This window comes from Leuciscus leuciscus (genome assembly GCF_965113295.1).
Source record: "Leuciscus leuciscus genome assembly, contig: HAP1_SCAFFOLD_250, whole genome shotgun sequence".
In the NCBI taxonomy this organism is placed as follows: domain Eukaryota; kingdom Metazoa; phylum Chordata; class Actinopteri; order Cypriniformes; family Leuciscidae; genus Leuciscus; species Leuciscus leuciscus.
Genome location: NW_028118467.1, coordinates 48611 through 69385, shown reverse-complemented (window position 1 = coordinate 69385; position 20775 = coordinate 48611). Strand labels below are relative to the sequence as shown.

Sequence of the window (20775 nt, the reverse complement as noted above, 5' to 3'; positions counted from 1 at the left end):
GGCCTTCTCCATCGAACGAACCCATGTTCGAGTCGTAACAGCCGGTCTTTGCAACTAAGATTTCCAGCCTCTCCCATCCCGGGAGACGAATCTGAACTTTCTCGGTAACATTACATTCAGTGAGCCTTTCAAGCTTCCCGCGACACCGGAAGACGCAGCAGAAACAGGACACCATCCTCGCTTCTTGCATCAGCTTCAGCCTGACCAGAAAGAGCACTCGCAAGTATATTGATTCCTATAAAAGCTGTTCCAGGTGTCTCGTAACGTAGGTTTCTGTATGTAATAATTACTAGCTTTTCCCTTCTCTCTATATCTTTCTTCCTTTCATTTCATTTCATTCTGATCACGCTATGTTTATGTTTTTGTTCGGTTAAATGTTTGTTTGCATTTTTACGCACGTTTATGTTTGTAGTTTATATAATCTCTAGTGTGTGCCATTTTATTAATAAACCCATGTATACTTTTAATTGTCTCTGTGTTTGAAAACCCACCTTATAAAGTCAATGAAATTTCAAGATCTAAGCTACAAGCTCGATATTGACTACCTTGAGTAGTTTTAATTCATAAACTCAGAAAGTTTGATATTCGCGGCCAGAAGATAAAACTTTCTTGGAGTTTGAAAAGAGATACCCCCTTCTTAACCCTCTGAGGTCGAGAAATGCGCCCACGCGTTTTGCTGGATTTTTTTCACATAGCAGCAACATAAACTTAAAAAAATCCGTCATTTATGGTCATATAAATAAAATAAATACATGATTATAAACTATAGAGGGTCTTCTTTTTTTTGTGTACACTCACATTAACATCAAAACCTTGTTTTTATTTTTAAATAAATAAAATAAACAGGGTGCGCTTTCAGCTCACTCTGTCTCCGCAAAAATCTTTCTGAAACAAGTCTGGAAAACTCAGCGAATACTTATCACACAACCATGAAACATGCGTCTAAAGAAAGCTTTAAATTTCTACTTTAAAATAAAACAGTTCACATTCAAAACAAATATTCTCCTGCAATGTAATCTGTATGAAACTAAAGAGAAGTACAGTTTCTCCCGTCTCATCTAATTATCTGTAATTAGTTCACACCCACTCGCAGAGCGCGCTATTCATAAGATAATGTGCTGAGGTGATCTATGCAAAATAAGGTAAACGCCCCCTGAAATGAGTTCACACCCACTCGCAGAGCGCGCTATTCATAAGATAATGTGCTGAGGTGATCTATGCAAAATAAGGTAAAAAGCCCCCTGAAATGCCTTAAAACCAGCAAGTTTCATTCAATCACTTTCCTACGCCGTTGGAAGATGACACACAGCCCTTCAGCTCGTCCTGGATAGCAATGAAGAGTTCACTTTTTCCTCAGAAGAAGAACAGGACTCTGACAACGAACGTTTGTATTTTTGAAGAGCGACTTGATCCAGCCGTGGATATTTCGGATGAGTAAGTCTTTTTAAATTTACTTGCATTAGTTGACAAGCTATTTTGTATAAACGTAGGCTACATATTTTACTGGTTGGACCATTTCCATACTTGTCATTCAGAGTAATTATATTTAAATTGTCTAGGCTATGCTTTATAAAGTAGGAGAGAGGCTTCATGCAGTCTGTTTTCTTTCGTTTTTAATAGTTTTGTTTAAAATAACACATTTCGAGCTTTCTATATATTTCTCTGGTATTTTAGGCAAAGCTTATGAGTTTGGGTTCATTTATGAGGCCTCCAGTTCCTGCTATTTTTAATTCTTATGTTTTAAATACAGGCATTTGGTTGATGAAACAACTATTAAAATTAAGATACAATTAATACAAAACGAAATTCACTTTAAAGAAAGGCTTTATACAAAAAATAAACTTAATGAAATGGTCAAAATCTTGTCTGCCCACTCCATTTGTCTCGCGATTGCGCATGATCTTACTCATGCTTTTCACTTTTCATATAATCAACATAAATGAAAAAAAAAAAAAAAAAAGATTTTATTTAAACCTAAATATGAACTAAATTGTTTTATTTAATTTTAATGACTAGGCTACAACACGTAGGCCAATTAGCCTACAGTACAGAGAAATTAGTTGACAAGCTATTTTAAATAAACGTAGGCTACAGATTTTACTGGTTGGACCATTTCCATTCTTTCCATTCAGAGTAATTTATATTTAAATGAAGAGTGCTTGCAAATATCTATTGCAAATGTGTGTATGTGCTGAAATGTGTAAATATGCCCAGCTGATGAATTGCAAATGTGTTAATGTTTGCGTTGTGCTATCTCCGGTAATGGCCCATTACACGCAATATATGCCTACAGCACGTGTCTACAATTATTTGCATCAGTTATTCATATAGACTAATGGTAATATACTTTGAAATATTTATGTTATAATAGTTTTCAACTTTTTTTAAAACAGGAATGCTGCATCTCCTTCATCTGCAACTCGGAGGGCGCGCAGCAACACAGTTGAACGTCAGAAAGAGTAAGTACATATTTACCAATGTTTGTGCAATTTTGTTTATATACTTATTACAATATGAGCCTGTATGAGTTTATTTATTTTTGGAGGTTGGTTGATAATGTTACATATTTTTTCTTTGTGCTATCTTATCAGCATGCTAATGCCCATCAGTTGTGCATGTGCTGGAATAGTACTCTATATGATAATAATAGTTTTCAACTTTTTTTGAAAGGAATGATGTAGGTTGCTCACTCTCACCTCTCACTGCAACTCGCACTAAGAGGGCACGCAGCAACACAGACAGAAATCAGAAGGAGTAAGTACATATTTACCCACTATTTTACAGATGTTAGACCAATTTTGTTTATATACTTAGTTATGCTACAAATGTACATGTGCCTGCCTGTGTGGATTGCCAGACACAATTGCAAAACACAATTACCAGACACAATTGCAAAAATTGTGGTGTTATGTATGCACAATATTACAATTAGTGATTGGTAATGTTAGTATAAAAGAGCTTATTTTTGTTGTTTTACCAAAATGCTGACTGTCCATCAGTTATGCATGTGCTGGTATAGTACTTTGTTCAACCTTTATTAATATTAATATTATTATTTTTATAGGAATGTGGTAGCATCACTCTCACCCTCACCTGCAACTCGCACTGGGAGGGCACGCGACAGGTGTCGTTCAGTTTTGAGAACAACTGAAAAGTAAGTACACTTATTCCCTTTCTTTCAGATATTAGTATAATTCTGTACATATTCTGGTTTTACATAGTCCATACAAACATTATGTGTCTGTATGGCTTTGCATCTGGCCAATGTTACTTATAATGATTGAAATGCAGTTGTTATATTTTGTGTAATAAACATGCTCACAGTTGTTTGTTTGTTTTACAGCTATAAAGGTGATGGTGATCATCAGACACCTGTTGCAAAGAGGGCCAAGACAAACATTCAGACAAGCAACAAGCAGTCTACTCTGTCATGGAAAACAGAGACTGACATTGATATGGTTCCACAGACTCTGAGATTCCTGCCTGCACGGGAACCTGGACCACAGCTGAGTTTAAAACATTGCAAATTTAAAACATTTAGTTCCTCCTCATAGAGGAATTACAATAAAACTGTGAAAAACAAAACCTTTGAATCTCCTCTTTGTTCAGGCTGCCTCTCTTGATGGCCCATTAGTCATTGGGGGAGTGTCTGTCACACCCCTGGTCTGAATCTCATTAATATTGATGAGCGATTACCCCTCCCACGCATAAACCTCTTCTGACAAAAAAAAACTGTTTTACAATGTTTAAATCAATGTATTGTTTTAAGAGAACGATCAGGCAGGATGAATTTCACATCATTTTGAAGCCAGAACTAGAAACGGCAACATATATTAGTCAAGAGTCTTGTGGGCACATATTTAGAATGTGTTTTGTGTTCTTAAAAAAAGAAAGTTGCTGAATTTTTTTTTAAATAACCACGCATAAACATTATTCTCTTAAAAATACAAAGATTTACAAGCATGTTGATCAGATATTATGCTAGCCCTGTTTGTGTTATATAGAGTGAATTTACACTTTTGCCATTAACATGTTTATAAATAACTGAAAAAAAAACAAATGTCAGAGCATGTCAGAACACCTCCAGGGCCCCAAAAACACCTCAGACCTCAGAGGGTTAACTGTAATGATCAGACAGTACAGAACAAGGTAATCTCGATAATTGATAAAATAAATGTACATGCGACTTATGAATTATGACCATGAGTCATAAATATTAATATTTCCAAAATTCCCTATATTCTTGAGCTAATTCACATTTACCCCGAGTCGTTATTGTTACAATCATAAGCACTGTCTCAGAACAAGCCGTTCTCAGATTCGCGGCAATGTGACGTCACTTTGCACAGGCCCCTCCCACGACTGTTGATTGACACTGCAGTTTGAGCATAGACCCGCCCTGAGGGAGCGGGACACAGTCCGCCATTGTTTCGACGCTTGAGCAGCTGTAGACTAGCCTGACTACGTCAGACTTCGTACTTCCGCTCAATTTCAGTTCGCTTCTGTACTCAGTCTGAGATAGCGACCTATCTCTCAGTTTTCCTCCGGCCTCAAAACAGCCGGCCAATCAACGAACAGAGGGCGGGCTGAGAGCCGTGACATAGACGCTGATTGTACCGTGGATGCGGAGATTTACTTCACATAATCTGCAAAAGTCGTTCACAGCCATGTTCACTCCGGTATTTCGCTCGATGGTTTTGTTTTCACATCATACATGTGTTTACAGTGGAAGTTCGATGCGGCTGAGCCAGCGCATAACACACGTCATAACCAAACGTTATGTGATTGGCTTACGGGTAACCAATGATTTAAAACTTCAGACAAGCACCCAGGCTAGCTAGTTTTACCAGGCTAGCTGTAGACAAGAATGTCTCCTAAGTGATTGAGGGTTTTTGTTGTTGGATGTAAGAATGAACATAGCAGTCTTCATTTACTCCCGTTGTTCCTCGAGGATGGATCTCACCAACTGTTCGTGATCCAGTTTACAGTCTCTGGAGCGACAGGCCTAACGTTACTGATCACGGCAGAAATGAAAGTGGGAAGCGCGCACTTTATGACAGCTCATCGAGTAGTTTTACGGATATACAGTGTACCAGTTTAGGTACACAAAGGCTGCCCGCTGCTCTGGGTGTGTGTATCCACGTTTGCAGTGTGTGTGTGTTAACTACTCACTACTCTGCTCCTAATGTGTGTGCATTAACTTGGATGGGTTAAATGCAGAGGTCAAATTCCAAGTATGGGTTACCATACTTGGCCGTCATGTGTCACTTTCACTTTCACTTTCACTTTATTAAAGGCACACTATGCAGCTTTCCGTTTTTGTCAAACAGCGACCCCTAGAGTCGCTGTGGAGTACTTGTATTTAATATTACTGTCGCCACTCGCGCAGAGCCGTCTCTGCACTCACGGCCTGATCCCTTCCGCCCTCTATACCGGTACCTGTTCAGTAGGATGGAGGCTGTAATGAGTGGAAATAAGGTGTGGCCCCTTTAAGAGCTGCGCGCGCCCTGTTGAACTGTCGGTAGTCTGTATTGTATGTGCACCTCGAACACCCCCATGTATGCGGGTTATTTCAGTTTGATGCTCATTCTTATCTTACTTTTGTTTATCAAGTAAAGCTGTGGATGGTAGAATGGGTGACAAACAGTTACACGAGTTCGATTGGGGAATAAAGTGCAAGTTGTGAGATGCCAATCGCCTCCGTGAGTCTGTCTGGCCTCTGTAATAACTTCATCTGTGAGCTATCCCTATTTCTCCTCCTGACACAACGCATTACAAAGCGTTGGACATCGAACAGGCACAGATAAGCTCTGAAGATGTCTACTAGTCCATCAACAAGAACGATATTTACTCGAGTCTGACTCCTTGCTCGGTCAGTCTGCCGTTTCCTCTTTCTTTGGTCCTCCGACAAACCTTTCCTAGCTTTCTGCTTCTTTTTTACCGGTTCAGCCATGACGAAAGTGTGAAGAACTCAGTATCTAACGTTACCTTTTTCTACGTGTACGTGTGCACAGTGCAGTGCCATAAAGCAATTCGTTACAACGCGAGACCTGATATCAAGCGATACACGCCCGCCGGCCCAAAGTTGCAAGGGTGGTTTTTCGGCTCACAGGCGCTTGGGGAGTGCGAGACGACCACCATTCAACCCGAAATAAGTCATATAACTATTCCAATGACTCCGAAGCTGTTCGGTTAAAGTAAAAAAGTTACTTAGTTCACCTTTAAGCACAGACTGAAAAGGTGTGTATATATTTGTTTACTGTTAGTTGTAACGAGTGTTTTGTGTACTTCGCTGTGTATGTTCCATGCTAATGAAAGGGAGAGAGAGAGTTTTGGATAAGACTTAAATGCTCACATCTTATACTGTTTTTATTTAGCTGCTCTTACAGTGATTTTCTGGAGTAAAACTAACGCTTCATCTTTTGTGTGATGTACAATAAACTTAATCGAACTCATCAGTATATTTTGGTCATCATTCGGACGAGGTCTGCTACAGCAGGCTTGTATTAATAGTGGATAAAAGCAGATGACAAATAAGTTATAACCATAATTAAGCTAAACTATACCTGTTCAATCTCCATACAGTATATATTCTCTGGCTCTGTGGGCATTATTGCCCGACTCCGAGTCGAAATGAACACCACTAATGAGAGTTTCTGTTTTGATATTATCAGATGAGATTGTCCTGGCTCTGAGCGCAAGCTCGTAAGGCTCCACCCTTTGGGCGGCAGCAGCAGCTCATTTGCATTTAAAGGGATACACACTAAAATGGTGTGTTTTTCTGAGCCCCCAAAAAATGACAATTTAAACATGCTGTAAAAAAAATATCTGTTGGGTATTTTGACCTAAAACTTCACATACATACTCTGGGGACATCAGAGACTTATTTTACATCTTGTGAAAAGGGTCATAATAGGTGCCCTGTAAGCATAAATACTGTTAAGGAAGTTTGTAGTAGACTAATTTACACACACACACACACACACACACACACACACACACACACACACACACACACACACACACACACACACACACACACACACACACACACACACACACACACACTTCATGTTTTATGGGGATTTTCCATAGAAATAATGATTTGTTTTACTGTACAAATTATATCCCCTAATCTGAAACCTCCCATTACAGAAAATGTTCTGCATTATGTATGATTTACTGTTTTCCTTGTGGGGACCAAAAAAATGTCCCCATAAGATCAATAAGCAGGTGAGTTTGATCAAGGTTGCAGCTAAACTCTGCAGGAAAATAGACCTCGAGGACCAGAGTTGAGAACCCCTGCCCTACACATTGATTGCAAATGTTCTGATTCTTTATTATTGTTGGGTAATTGTCACAGATCTGCCAGGCTGTCACATCAGCCATTCACACAGCACACCTTCACCAGAGTACTGAACACTCACACCTGCACTTCATCTGCACCATCATCAAGCCAGCTACAAAAGCACACACCTCGTCTCACATCATTGTCTGGTCTTGTTTCTATGAAGTGCTTACCTGTTCTCCAGCGTTGGTACTCCAGTGTATTCCTCTCGTGTGTTCTCCTGTCATCATCCTGCATCCAGCCATCCGTCCAACTATCCATGATCTCCTGCACCTGTAAAACAAGGAAGGTCTTTGTTACTAAGCTTTACTCATTCTTCAAAGTCTATTTGAACTGCATACTCATCCGTATTCTCCATTCTGCTCAGTGCTGTTAATAAAGCTCACATTTCAATGTATTTCTTTGTGTCTGGATCTGCATTCTGTAACAGGTAACACTTTACAATAAGGCTTTATTAGTTAATTCACTATAGTTAACATAAACTGACAATGGACAATACTCCTAAAGCAGTTATTAATCTTGGTTAATGTTCATTTCAACATGTAATAACACATTATTAAATTCAGAAGGATTTAATGGACCTGAGCTAACATGAACTAACAATGATCAGTTGTATTTTTTTTAAACTAATGTTAACAAAGAATAACTATGGTAACAGATGTAGCTTTTGCTCAATGTTAATGTTGGTTAATGCATTAACTGACTTTACCTTATTGTAAAGTGTTACCTATTGTTCTTTATAATTCTTTATTACACTTGAATCAGTTTAAAACATTTGTTTACTTTATGTAGTTTTTGGGTAATATATAAAACCTGTTATTGTTTGAAAACGCTCATTTCAATATCGTGATAATACCATATATATTCGGTCAAATTCCTAAAAAAAAACCAATAATAATATTAATGTCCATGGGAAAATGTGGGTCCCATGGCCAAACCAGTTGAGAACTGCTGGTCCAGTATAAGGGACAATTTCAGATACAGCTGTAGTGTCTTAGTGACTGTTCAAAGTCTTGTTTGTTGTAAATATTTGTAAAAAAAAAAAAGAAAAAAAAATCAGCTTGCCAATTTATTTGTAATTTTACTTATTATGGCAGTAATTCTGAATTTAATATCTTTGTTACTGTGAAGATGTTTCATTCAAAAGGAATCGATAAAACAAAACTCTTTAATAATTATGTGGACAAGACTGAAAAGATATATTGAAGCTCTACAACTATGATGTCACAGAGACATTCTATAGAACTCTCCTGAGCAAAAGTCCCACAAAGACACAATCCTGAGGAGACTTTAATCAGAGTTTGAGGAGAGAAGACTGAATACATTTACAGTCCTGAGAGAACATGGAGAACATAAGAGCAACAGCCTTTGACGTGTTTGATGAAGCACGTTTACTGGGCGAACACACTGACTTGATCATCAAGTCAAATGACAGAGAATTTCAAGTGCACAAGATCATCATGTGTGGCTGCAGCTCCTACTTTAGGTGAGAAGAAGCATTTGAACTGCAATTGTGTGCAAATTACCTAGAAATGATTATAATTATATACATCATTTCCACTGCCAACATTATACGGTTGAAACTGCCTAAGTCCAAATATATAAATGCATGAAAATGAATGAGTGTATTGCCAGAAAAAAGAATGTAACTATGATATCTAGGCAAACACATTCTTGAAATTTTATTCTGGAAGTGGCTATGAATGAAGTTTTACCCAGCATTTCAAATTTAATATAGGAAACTGCATTGGCATCTGCAAGTTGACGGATGACTTTTCCTCCTGCTCAAAGCTCAGCTGTAAAGCACAGCACTACATCCTGCAGCACTTTGAGGAGGTTCTGCACGTACCTGAGGAGTTCCTGGAGCTCTTCCTGGAACAGCTGGAGGCAGACATGGGGACTTGTGACTTGGTGACTTGGACTCGAGTCGCTATTTTTATGACTTGTGACTTGACTTGACAAAAAATAAAATACTTGAGACTTGACTCGGACTTGGAAGTTAAAGACTCGGGACTTGACATGACTTGAGACACGATGACTTGAATGACTTGAGTGTTAATCACATCATGTTTTCAGTTTGAATATAAAATATAGAAATTATTTTTAAAAATCAAGTTGATTACCCAGCTGGAGCGCAGGCTGAGAATAGCGTTGTCATGACTGGATCATGAAACTATCATCAGTCATGCCCTCTCGTACCTTACGCACACCACGCCCACTTAGATCAGATATCACATCAACATGTCAGCCGGAGGGGTACCGAGGGTCATCGCTTTCGGCTTCAAGAATTGTTCACAAGATGGCAAAAGACGAACAGCGCTTTGCAAGACATGCAACATTACAGTTTTTCTCGATTGTTTACACACATTTTCTGGTACTTGAGACACAATGACCACAACATGTAACTCATTCACCAACCCCCTGAGCCAATTCTGCTAAACTACAAGCACAATTCCTGCTTTACACTCAAATTGTACTTCTAAAACACACTTTTTTCAAAACACTACACACAATTCTCTGCTTTTGGTACAATTTTCATGCAGAAAATCTCTTGTTTTCACAAGGAACACACTGCCATTCAAATATGCACACTGACTCATCACATGGGCAAACACCCGTCACACAGTTTTACAATTAGCAATCAGAGCTTTAGCATAAAAGGGCAACAGGTGAGCTCTTCAGTGGAGCAATGGATGCCAACATTGGATTTTTTAATTTTTTTTTTTTTTACTGTAACTGTATACATTCAATTCTTCTGTTGTTTTGTATGTAGACCACTGTATGTACAACTTTGTGTTGGTTGGGATGTACACTGTGTACATTGTTTTTGTGGGAAAAATAAAATATATTTGTTACCATGTATTTGTGTGTTCTGAGTATAAAAACAATATTCTCAAATATTTTACAACACACTTATGTATGTGCTGTCTGTAGAAAGAGTTTTCCATTCATCATAGTGTTTTACACTGAGCACATCAGTGTTCAACTGGTTCTTACTGTATAAATGTCTATTCATATGATGGTTTGTGTGTGTCATGAAATTCAAAAGCAGTACGAATATCAATATGATGTAATAGAAGAATAACGTACACATAGGCTATATGAATTGCATATGGCAAATATTGTATTTTCCTGAAATAATTTGTATTCTTTATATTACAGTAAAATACTGTATCAAATATTTGACAACACACTTATGTACTGTCTGTAGTAAGTGTAACACTGAACAAAAAAAGGCCTAAGTCATTATGATGAATGGAGAAGAAGTGTTTTCCATTCATCATAGTGTTTTACATTGAGCACATCAGTGTTCAACTGGTTCTTATAAATGTCTATTCATGTGATGGTTTGTGTGTGTCATTTGAAAACAAAATACCATTTTGAGAAGAAATAACATTGTTTTGAATGTAAAGTTTCATTTTGCAGGAGAATTGAGGGGTTTTGCCCATTGTGTGTGTTTTTTTGGATTTGTGTGTAGAGTTCTGAGAATATGAGGCATGCTTTCAGAAAATGTGTGTAAACAATCGAGAAAAACTGTAACAGCCATTCTGCCCAGTAAGTGCTTGTCAATTTGTTAATGTTATCTGGTTAGTTGGTAGTTAGCTAATGTAATAATAGCTAAAGTAGCCATAAGGTTTTATCAGCGATTTCAGGCCCAAAAAAGGCCCAAATATAAATGATCACATTCATCTAATCTTTCCTAACGATGAGTGAGTGTGTGTGTGTGTGTGTGTGTGTGTGTGTGTGTGTGTGTGTGTGTGTGTGTGTGTGAGTGTGTGTGTGTGTGTGTGTGTGTGTGTGTGTGTGTGTGTGTGTGTGAGAGAGAGAGAGAGAGAGTGTGTGAGAGTGAGTGTGTGTGAGAGAGAGGAGAAATGTAACAAAGTTTAATGTTGTAAGTAAACTGTGTTTGAGAGAGAGAGAGAGAGAGAGAGAGGGAGGTGTTCAGAGAGGAGTCTGTTGGATGTTAAGCTGTTATTTGTTTTATGGACTCAATGTTGACAATTTAAAACATTTCAAACACTGTTGGCAGAAGTGAAAAATACATAATTTTATGAAGTTACAATTTTGTTTGATTCCATGATGTATTTTACTGAACATGAGAATTTACAATGCAAATCCAAATTCTTGTAATTTACTGACAGTTAGGCTACTTATATCTTGTCTTTTCACTTTATTAAGATCAGATTCTGCAGGTAAAATTACAATAATAAGGTGACTTGACTTGGACTTGACTTGACCTACTACAGGACTTGACTTGACTTGACATAGCCTGTGACTTGACTTGACTTGACTTGACTTGACTTGACTTGCCCAAGAAAAAAATACTTGGGACTAACTTGAGACTTGAAGGTTAAGACTTGAGACTTACTTGAGACTTACACATGTGTGACTTGGTCCCATCTCTGTGAAAATCCTGTCATCATTTACTCACCCTCAAGTTGTTCCAATCCTGTAGGGTTTCTCTGTCCTGCTGAACACAACATAAGATATTTTGAAGAGTATCGGTAACCAAACAGTTGATTGACCCCACTGACATCCATCATATTTTTTACCCCCATACTATGGAGGTCAATGGGGTCCATCAACTGTTTGGTTACCGATACTCTTCAAAATATCTTATTTTGTGTTCAGCAGGAGAAAGAAACTCATACAGGGCCATGAACTATTTGTTTGGTGTTTACTATTCCTTTAAAAGTACTAAACTGAAAGAAGGTCATGTGTATTTTGGTGATTAAACCAAATGTTCCGTTACATATTACAATCATCTTGTGTTTTGAAACATTGATTATGTGGACTGAAAATGTGCATAACTGTAATGAAAGCATGGATCAGGTTTTGAAAGAATGACTAGCTGGGTTACAAGTGTGATCAGTTTGGATTTTTTTAGCTAAGAGTTTTGAAAATTGTAAAAATTTAATAAATACTTTTTTTTTACTAAAACAAGAGAAATTATCAAGACGAAAATATAGCAACGAAAAAACATCCTGCAATTATAAATGCTTAACAACATCATTTACCAATAAAGCCATTATCTGCAGTATATTTATCTATATAAAACGGCAGTAACGTGCGGGAAAATCTTGTCATGGGTAGGCTTGCAATTCTGACTTTATAACATGCAATTGCGACTTTATTTCACGCAATTGCGACTTTATTTCACGCAATTCTGACTTTATATCTTGCAATTCTGACTTTATATCTCGCAATTCTGACTTTATATCTCGCAATTCTGACTTTATTTCACGCAATTCTGACTTTATATCTTGCAATTGTGAGAAATAATGACAGAATTGCGAGTTGTAAACTCGCAATTGTGAGATAAAAAGTCGCAATTATCTTTTAAAATGTTTTATTCTGTGGCAGAAACATGCTTCCATACCTCCTGGCCTCTTCCTCCCATCCATCCTCCCTGACTCGTACCGTTACGGTAGGGCCAGCCCAGCTATCGGTAGGCGCCGGCGGTGCCGCGGTAGCCTACCTGAGAAAACGTTTTGGAAAAGACGGGCTATGGACCCAACCAACTCTATAGGAGGGTAGGGGAGAACTCCCTCACATGGTACAACCCATGCAGAGGCTGAGCGCTACGGTGTCAGAATGCAGAACGTGTGTATAAAAAAAATATATATATTCCTCGACCGGCCCAAAAGTGAAGTGGCCCACCGGGAATTCTCCCGATTCTCCCGATTACCCACCCCGGGCCTGTTGACAGCCAACGCTAGGCGCCGCTAGATGCTAAGTATCGGGAAGCGCGGATTGAGTGAGACCGAGTGGATCACATGACATGAAGCAAGCTCGGTCTCTGCCTCAATGTTGATAATTCAAGACAGCATGAGAACTGACTGCGCATGCGCAAATCTACGTAAACTACGTTCTATGGACCAAAGAGGCACTGCTAACCTCTGCCTCAATGGCCATGGCCTTGAATTTCCTGCATGAAACAATGGTTTTAGGAGCAAACAATGGCAAAATGAGTATATTATATGTGTATTCCTGAACATTTTTGTTACAAAAATTAATATTTGGAATAAAATAAATGCAATTAATAATGTGGTGAATTAATAAAGCTCTTGGAATTAATAAATGAATTAATAAATGCAAAAATGTCAACATTTCCTTTGGTGAGGCCCTGCCTACCCTGACCGCACGTCCCTGTAAAACGGGTAGTTCCAGTCCTTGGTTCTGATTAACGTTAGTGGGGTTTTTTCCAGATAAAACACGGCAATGATCGCTTCAATGGTTCAACATTTCACTGCACAACACCCCTAGCAACCATCTTAGCAACATAAACATAAACTTCTCATTGATATTGTTCATTGAAGCTTATAGAGTAGAGTATTACGAGAGTACCTGCATTTACAGTAGATATAGTCATATATTCATAATACAAATCTGTTTGAATGTCCACTGCAATATCTTGAACTTTTAACAGTTAAGGGGTTTTCCCGTGCCCTGACACCCTAGTCATTTGCGTCTGACAGACTGTCGCATAAAGACAGTCTTTGCCGCCATCTAATGGCGAAATAATGTAAATATAGTTGTTCCTACCTCTGATGTCGCGCGATGCAGCAGATTCACTTCTCCACACTGCATTCACTCACCGAACTCTTGACTGAGTGCTTATGACGTCACAAAGGCCGCGCCAGAACTCCTGAGGATGGAAATGGTTATTATTTAAATATTCTAGTTGTTGATTCAAACAATTACATTAACTTTTTTTTTTTTTATCACGTGTGAATGTTTTAAATTACTTTTATATATAGATTTTGATTTACTCTGCCAGCTCTAGACTTTCAATCTAAAACTATGAAAATTCATTGTAAAACTATGATAAACCTAAAATAAATAAACATATAACATTTGAATAGCCTATTTATCAAGTGAAAATGATTTCTTAAAAAGTTATTGTTTCCAGTTACCAAAGAGCCAACAAAATGAAATGAGGTGAACAGTATACATAAAAACCAGGTACATTTCACATATAAAATATTTTTATTCTGCTGTTTTTGTCAAATTATGCACAAATAAAAAGATAATTTGTTAGTAGTTAATATAAAATATTATTGGTTTGTATTCATTCACCATCGTCAATTTCAACACTGAATATTATCAAAAAGAATAGGCTACATATTATTTTTTTAGTTGGCCCATTGACTTCAATTTTAAAACATGTTTGCTCAACTAGTTTCATAGTTCATTCAACTGAGAAGTTTTATTTAGTCCAACATTTAGAAATCTAGTGTGAAGATTCTGTCAATTACAAATGACAAAAAACTGTTTATTGTTTATCATTTTATTTGTTACATGTTATATGATAATAGGAATAGTTGTTGAATTAGTTACTAAGCAATTTTATACTGACGCTGCTAACATAAAATACTTAACTGCCAAAAGATACATACAATTATTTGCATTTAAAGCACAAAAAAAAAAAAAAAAAAAACGTTTTTTTTTTCTCAGCATGGAATAGTTCAATCAACAGATGCTTGACATACGCATGTTGAAATACAAATACAAAATTAAAATGTAGTCAACTGAAATGTGCTTAAACACTACCGATTTGTTTATATACAAACTCTTCAAAAAATGTCATCTTAAAAAATGAAAATGTACAGTTCACTTCACCTCTGAACCGTTACGAGCATCAAGACACCGTTATAGACTTAAAGCAACATCCAGTCTAAAGAGTCTATTTAGTCAGTTACAAAATCTATATTTACTGACAAATTTACTGACTATATTTACTGACAAAAATTCAGACTTTAATCTGCAGGAAAACTAGGCTAGATCTGGTTGTGCTGAAGCTCTCTCTCACTCCTGATGTTCAAAACAAACAGTCAACACTTTGTTAAAACTTCGCTCAGCCCAAAAGACCGGGACAGGAGAAGGAGAAGGACCAGGACACTAAAAGTGTTTGTAGAATAATCTTAATTACTTCTCAATGCTCAGTCGGACTTCATCTGACCAGCACAAATTCAACAAGTGTTCATGAAGACAATGGGAAATTACTGCTTCACAACATCATCCCGTGACGTTAAACACCTTCAAATTGAGACATATTTGTACAACACAGCACAAAACATACAGTAAAATTTGAGAAAAATAATGTAAAGAAAAAAATGACTGATATAGAAAGTAATATGACAGAGATAAAGTAATATGAAAAAAGATTTCAAATAGCATGAATGAAGGGCAATGCAGATGTATGTTTGCTCTCTTAAAGGGGTCATCGGATGCCCATTTTCCACAAGTTGGTATGATTCTTTAGGGTCTTCATGTAAAGTGTGTAACGTATACTAAAATTCCTCAATGGGTGTGTAAAACAACACCCTTTTTACCTCCTCCAAAACAGCTCTGTTCACAGCGACCCGTTTCGGTGCATGTCTCTTTAAATGATAATGAGCAACTGCTCACCCATGAGGGGTGTCCACCATAGACAGTATAAGAAGTGGACAGAGCCATCTCATTGGAACTCAATTGAGACAAGTGAAGCCCATTTTTAGCGATTTTTTTGGACTTCCGTTCCTGACGCGCAGACTCAAACCGAGCTTGACGACGTAGATGTGATGTGAGCAACCCGTCTGTCTTCTAGTGGCTGTGGCATGAGAAATCTGAATCATTCCCTTCCGAATCTTGCAGAGACGGAGAGCGTGAGTAGGAGGTATCCACGAGCTAGGAGCAGGAGAAACTTTTGCTAGGTATTCTGATTCATTATTTTGTCATTTTGCCTCCATGTCCTCCCGATTGCCCGCGAGCTTCTCCTCCTGTCCATACGGTAATCTCTCTACTGTGCGACAGAGAGTCGCGTGGTTATGACGCAATCTTTAGCCTACTTTTACAAAAACTGCTTCTACGAGGCCATAACATAAGCTACAAGGTAATGGAGCATTTTATACATTGTTGTGTTTCTTTAGAAATAAATAATGGACAAATGGAGTCTTTAAACGCCTCAGATGTGAAGTTATTCGCTGTCAAAGTGACGCCAAAATGAATGGGAGTCAATGGGATGCTAACAGCAGGTGAAGTTCTGCTACAAGATGGTGGCACGCGGCCGGCTTCAACTTCCGGTCGACTTCCTTCCCGCTTGGTGTCCACACAAGACATTTTTAAGTGTTGCCTTGGGCCCAGTTTACACGTACATGGTTATTTTGAAAAACGGAGACGTTTCCCTTCGTTTGCGCCCTTCGTTTACACGCAAACGGAGAATTCGCCTCTGAAACCGATTCTTTCTAAAAACTCCGGCCAGAGTGGAGATTTTGAAAATCTTCGTTTGCATGTAAACTGAGACAAACGGATGTTTAGGCAGCCAACGTCACAGTGTGCCAGAGCTCGCACCTACGCCAAAAGTGCGACCTATGTTTACATTTTCATTTGGCTTTGGTGATCATGGAAGCGTTCAGAGTAGCAGTCACATTTATGTTGGTGCAAACTCTTTTCATGTTGTAGCAACAATGACATCTGCTTTTCACATTAAGTGAATCATGTGATGTCGAACACATCTTCTTTGTCCAAACAGCGCTGGTTAATAATTCCCCACGGAATAATTCACCAGCGCCGGGGTGTCTGTCGCCCCCCCCCCCCAGTTCAGCGCGGACTCCCTGTGACTTTTACAACCTCACAGACTCGTGACATTCCACACACACACACACACACACACACACACACACACACACACACACACACACACACACACACACACACACACACACACACACACACACCAACATCCTTTAATGTATGTAACTCAGACTTGTATCTGAACTTCCTGTATGCATGTGTGATTAATGTTGTTTTGATCATATAGTTATGATCTTCGAGTGTTTGGATCTGAAATGTATTTTTGAAGAATGTTCTCCCAGTAGAATCGCATTCCGTAACCCGAGCTCATTGGCAGGTCATAAAATTTGACCACAGAGCTATCCAGCCCTATGCATGAGATAACAGGGTCGCAACATTCCAACACACACACACACAAACACACTCTGGACTTTGAAACAGAAACCCCCTACAGAAAAGGACTTTTACCCATAAAGTCACTCTTAAATGTACTAAATATATAAATTTGTGTGTTAAGAGGTGTGTGTAAACCATAGGAAAGCATGCATGTCCTATTTGTAACATTAATAGAACTGCAAATGCCTATACAAATGCATAATAACGTATCTTTGCATTGCTACAAAGCCTATATTCTATTTTTGATATCTCTGTAATCCTCTCCAGCTAACGGAGTTGAATTCCGATAGCAGAATTCAGTGATGCGCATTGTTTTATAAGTTCATATGTCTGGAGAAAATCCTCTCAAGTTAAAGTCAATCATGACTCATTCGAGTGGGCGTGTCTAACCGGACAAAGGAATCTTCCCGCTCGAAAAATCTCGACAGCTGATTCGTCCTACACGAAGGAGGGGACGGCACATGGGACACTGATAAAAGTCCAAACTCTCTTATCTCTCTCATCCTACTCTCAACTCAATATCTCTTGACCCTCCTCCTCGGCGCAGCGCTTCTCCAAAGGAACATCTGGAGGAGGCCCTGGCCTTCTCCATCGAGCGAGCACATGTTCGAGTCGTAGCTGCGTCCTTTGCAACAAAGACCTTAAACCTCTCCCATCCCAGGAGATGAACTTTATTTTCCGGTAACATTACATTCAGTGAGCCTTTCAAGCTTCCCGCGACACCGGAAGACGCAGCAGAAACAGGACACCATCCTCGCTTCTTGCATCAGCTTCAGCCTGACCAGAAAGAGCACTCGCAAGTATATTGATTCCTATAAAAGCTGTTCCAGGTGTCTAGGTCTTAGGTCTGTGAACTAAGTTACCCTCTATCTTCCCTCTATATCTTTCTTTCTTTCATTTCATTTTCATTCTGATAACGCTATGTTTATGTTTTTGTTCGGTTAAATGTTTACTTGTTTGTTTGCATTTTTACGTACGTTTATGTTTGTAGTTTATATAATCTCTAGTGTGTGCCATTTTATTAATAAACCCATGTATACTTTTAATTGTCTCTGTGTTTGAAAACCCACCTTATAAAAGTCAATGAAACTTCAAGATCTAAGCTACAAGCTCGATATTGACTACCTTGAGTAGTTTTAATTCATAAACTCCGAAAGTTTGATATTCGTGGCCAGAAGATAAAACTTTCTTGGAGTTTAAAAAGGGATACCCCCCTTCTTAACTGTAATGATCAGACAGTTACAGAACAAGGTCATCTCGAAAATTGATAAAATAAATGTACATGCGACTTATGAATTATGACCATGAGTCATAATTATTAATATTACCAAAATTCCCTAGCCTGACGTCGTCATACTCAGATTCTAGTCAGAATGTGAGTCTGATACTTCTCCATAGAGATTTGATTATGGGGTGTGTCTCAACCGAACCAGGAAAAAAAAAAAAACTCTGCACTCAATTGGATAGACCTACAACCAATCAGAGCAACGGAGTAAATGACGCATGTTCTTCATTCATATTTTCAACCAACAAAATGTCGCGGCTCTCTGTTCCTCTTTTAAAATGAATGCGCTGTCGATATCTTCTATAACAGACGCGATGGCGGAATCTACACATGATGTTTCATAAACAAAGTTCGGGAGGAGCACGTACAAATAATCAATACAATATCAACTTGTCATCAAACAATACCATGTCTAACGTTACCCTATCTATCAGCATGAGGAAGCAAATTCACTCTGTCAACTTACCTAACACTCCTTGACAGTTTTTCAGCATCCCTCCACCACCCCGAATCCTCACTCTTGTCTTGTTCTCTCACAACCAGGAATACGGGGGAGTATGGCTACCGAGCCCACAGCCCTCTCCTCGGACAGCACGTCATATACGCATTTATTCTATCGACTTATTTGTGTGAAATCTTATATACGCATTTATTCTATCTAACTTATTTGTAAATGTGAACTCGTGAAATCTCAATTCTCCAGCAGCAGTCGCCTTTGTTGTAAACTAATTCAAATCAAGCGCTCTTTGGTGACGTGGATGATTACGTTACCGTTGCTCATCTGTCCATCATCGTATAAAGCCCGCCGTGACAATTTGATTGGTCCGAACAATTTTTGTTCGGGCATAATAGCTCCTCAACGGAGCGAGTCCAGACCGAACTTCCCGACCAAAAAATTTTGTGGGCGGGGTTCGGGCTGGCACCCAGGCTAAAAATTCCCTATATTCTTGAGCTAATTCACATTTACCCCGAGTCGTTACAGTATATGTAGCGTCTGGACCAATCAGACACACAAATTATTCATTTAGTTAATGAATAATCTGTGTAAACTCACTCTCCCAAATAAGGCCTGTGAAACGTTCCCCAAATGAAGCTAACACACTGGCAGGACGCGGTGTCTTGTTACAGGACACACACTGAAACTGATTTTACGAGCGAAAGGAATGTCCTGAGAGCTGCGACTCTCACTTAAACTCTTGCCGAGGAAGAGAAATAAAAACCCTGTTAATCCTATATATATTCTATATATAACCACTTGATAAATGTGTAAACATGTATCTAATTTTTCCCATCTCATGATTTTCCCTTTTATGTGGCGTTTGTATTCTTGTAAACTCAATTGGGTTAATGTTTCAGACTTTGCATATTATGGTTAACCAACATTATATGTGCGGCATTTTTGGTCTCTATAAACTCCAATCTTCATCCCCGTTTTGTTAATTTACATTACATTCTGCAAACTTTGTGACGCATTAGTATTATAAGCATCTTAAAGATTCTTGTGTTAAACATCCAATCAAATTGCATGTTCAAAGGGACAATGGGTCGTAAAAATTTCCCTCCAAACGGAAATCTTCTCATTGGCTCACACAGCTCCAGAGGTTGTGCCATCTTCACGCTTTAAAGTCACTGATCAGCTCTTAGCTCTCTCTTAGTCCCTTTCTGAAATGCTGACGTGAAGATGATGCTGAACTAGAAGCCTCTAAGGACCCACCAAGCTTGTGCCAGGCTGCGGCCTTGTCTTTCCATTCACCAAAGATACTCTGAAAACCACTGGTTCTCTCTCATCAAGACCACATCAGCAAAGATCAACTGGAGCCTCAACAAATTGCATCAGGACATTTTAATTCAAATGGGCGAGACATGCAAGTATCAAACTAAGTCTCATTATTTGATACATTAAGTATCCTTAAGTATCCTTAACCCTTTAAAGAAGGGCGTTTTAGAACTAAAATGATGGTTTGGTCAAGGCTGTTGATCTGCTGACAAACAATGATTTCAAACAATGCTATAATTTCTTGCTTTCCTGTATTCTGCTTCAGCTCTCTTTCCCTTGGTAAACTGTATGCATGTATGTGTGTGTATGTTAGAGTAGTTTAAGTGTTTAGACTAGTTAATAAAATCTTGTTTATGTCACACGTAAAGTTGTCCTTGTCTCAAGCTCATAACTGGAGTCACTAATCATTTAGAT

At 38.4% G+C, this 20775-nt stretch overlaps 1 protein-coding gene across 2 annotated transcripts; it reads left to right on the top strand.

Annotated features, from left to right (window-relative positions):
- The first annotated feature begins 1267 nt into the window (after window positions 1-1267).
- LOC309491433 (uncharacterized protein) lies at window positions 1268-20537 on the top strand. 2 transcript variants are annotated; one of them, XR_014203112.1, is made up of 5 exons: window positions 1268-2459; window positions 2671-2754; window positions 3065-3154; window positions 3344-4123; window positions 20518-20537. XR_014203112.1 is itself a non-coding variant. In XM_082190493.1 (5 exons), exons 1-5 carry the CDS (start codon window positions 1334-1336, stop codon window positions 3552-3554), a joined length of 552 nt encoding a protein of 183 aa, XP_082046619.1. In that variant the 5' UTR covers window positions 1273-1333; the 3' UTR covers window positions 3555-3585. The 2 variants fall into 2 exon arrangements, 1 of the variants encoding a protein (XP_082046619.1); XM_082190493.1 differs by lacking the exon at window positions 20518-20537 and having other exon boundaries at window positions 1273-1434; window positions 2394-2459; window positions 3344-3585.
- The last annotated feature ends 238 nt before the right edge of the window (window positions 20538-20775 follow it).

Coding starts and splice junctions, on each gene's coding strand:
- LOC309491433 (XM_082190493.1), top strand. CDS start 1,334: ATGAAGAGTTCACTTTTTCCTCAGAAGAAGAACAGGACTCTGACAACG. Junction 2,460..2,670: donor ACAGTTGAACGTCAGAAAGA/GTAAGTACATAT, acceptor TTTTTTTGAAAG/GAATGATGTAGGTTGCTCAC. Junction 3,155..3,343: donor GTTTTGAGAACAACTGAAAA/GTAAGTACACTT, acceptor TTTGTTTTACAG/CTATAAAGGTGATGGTGATC.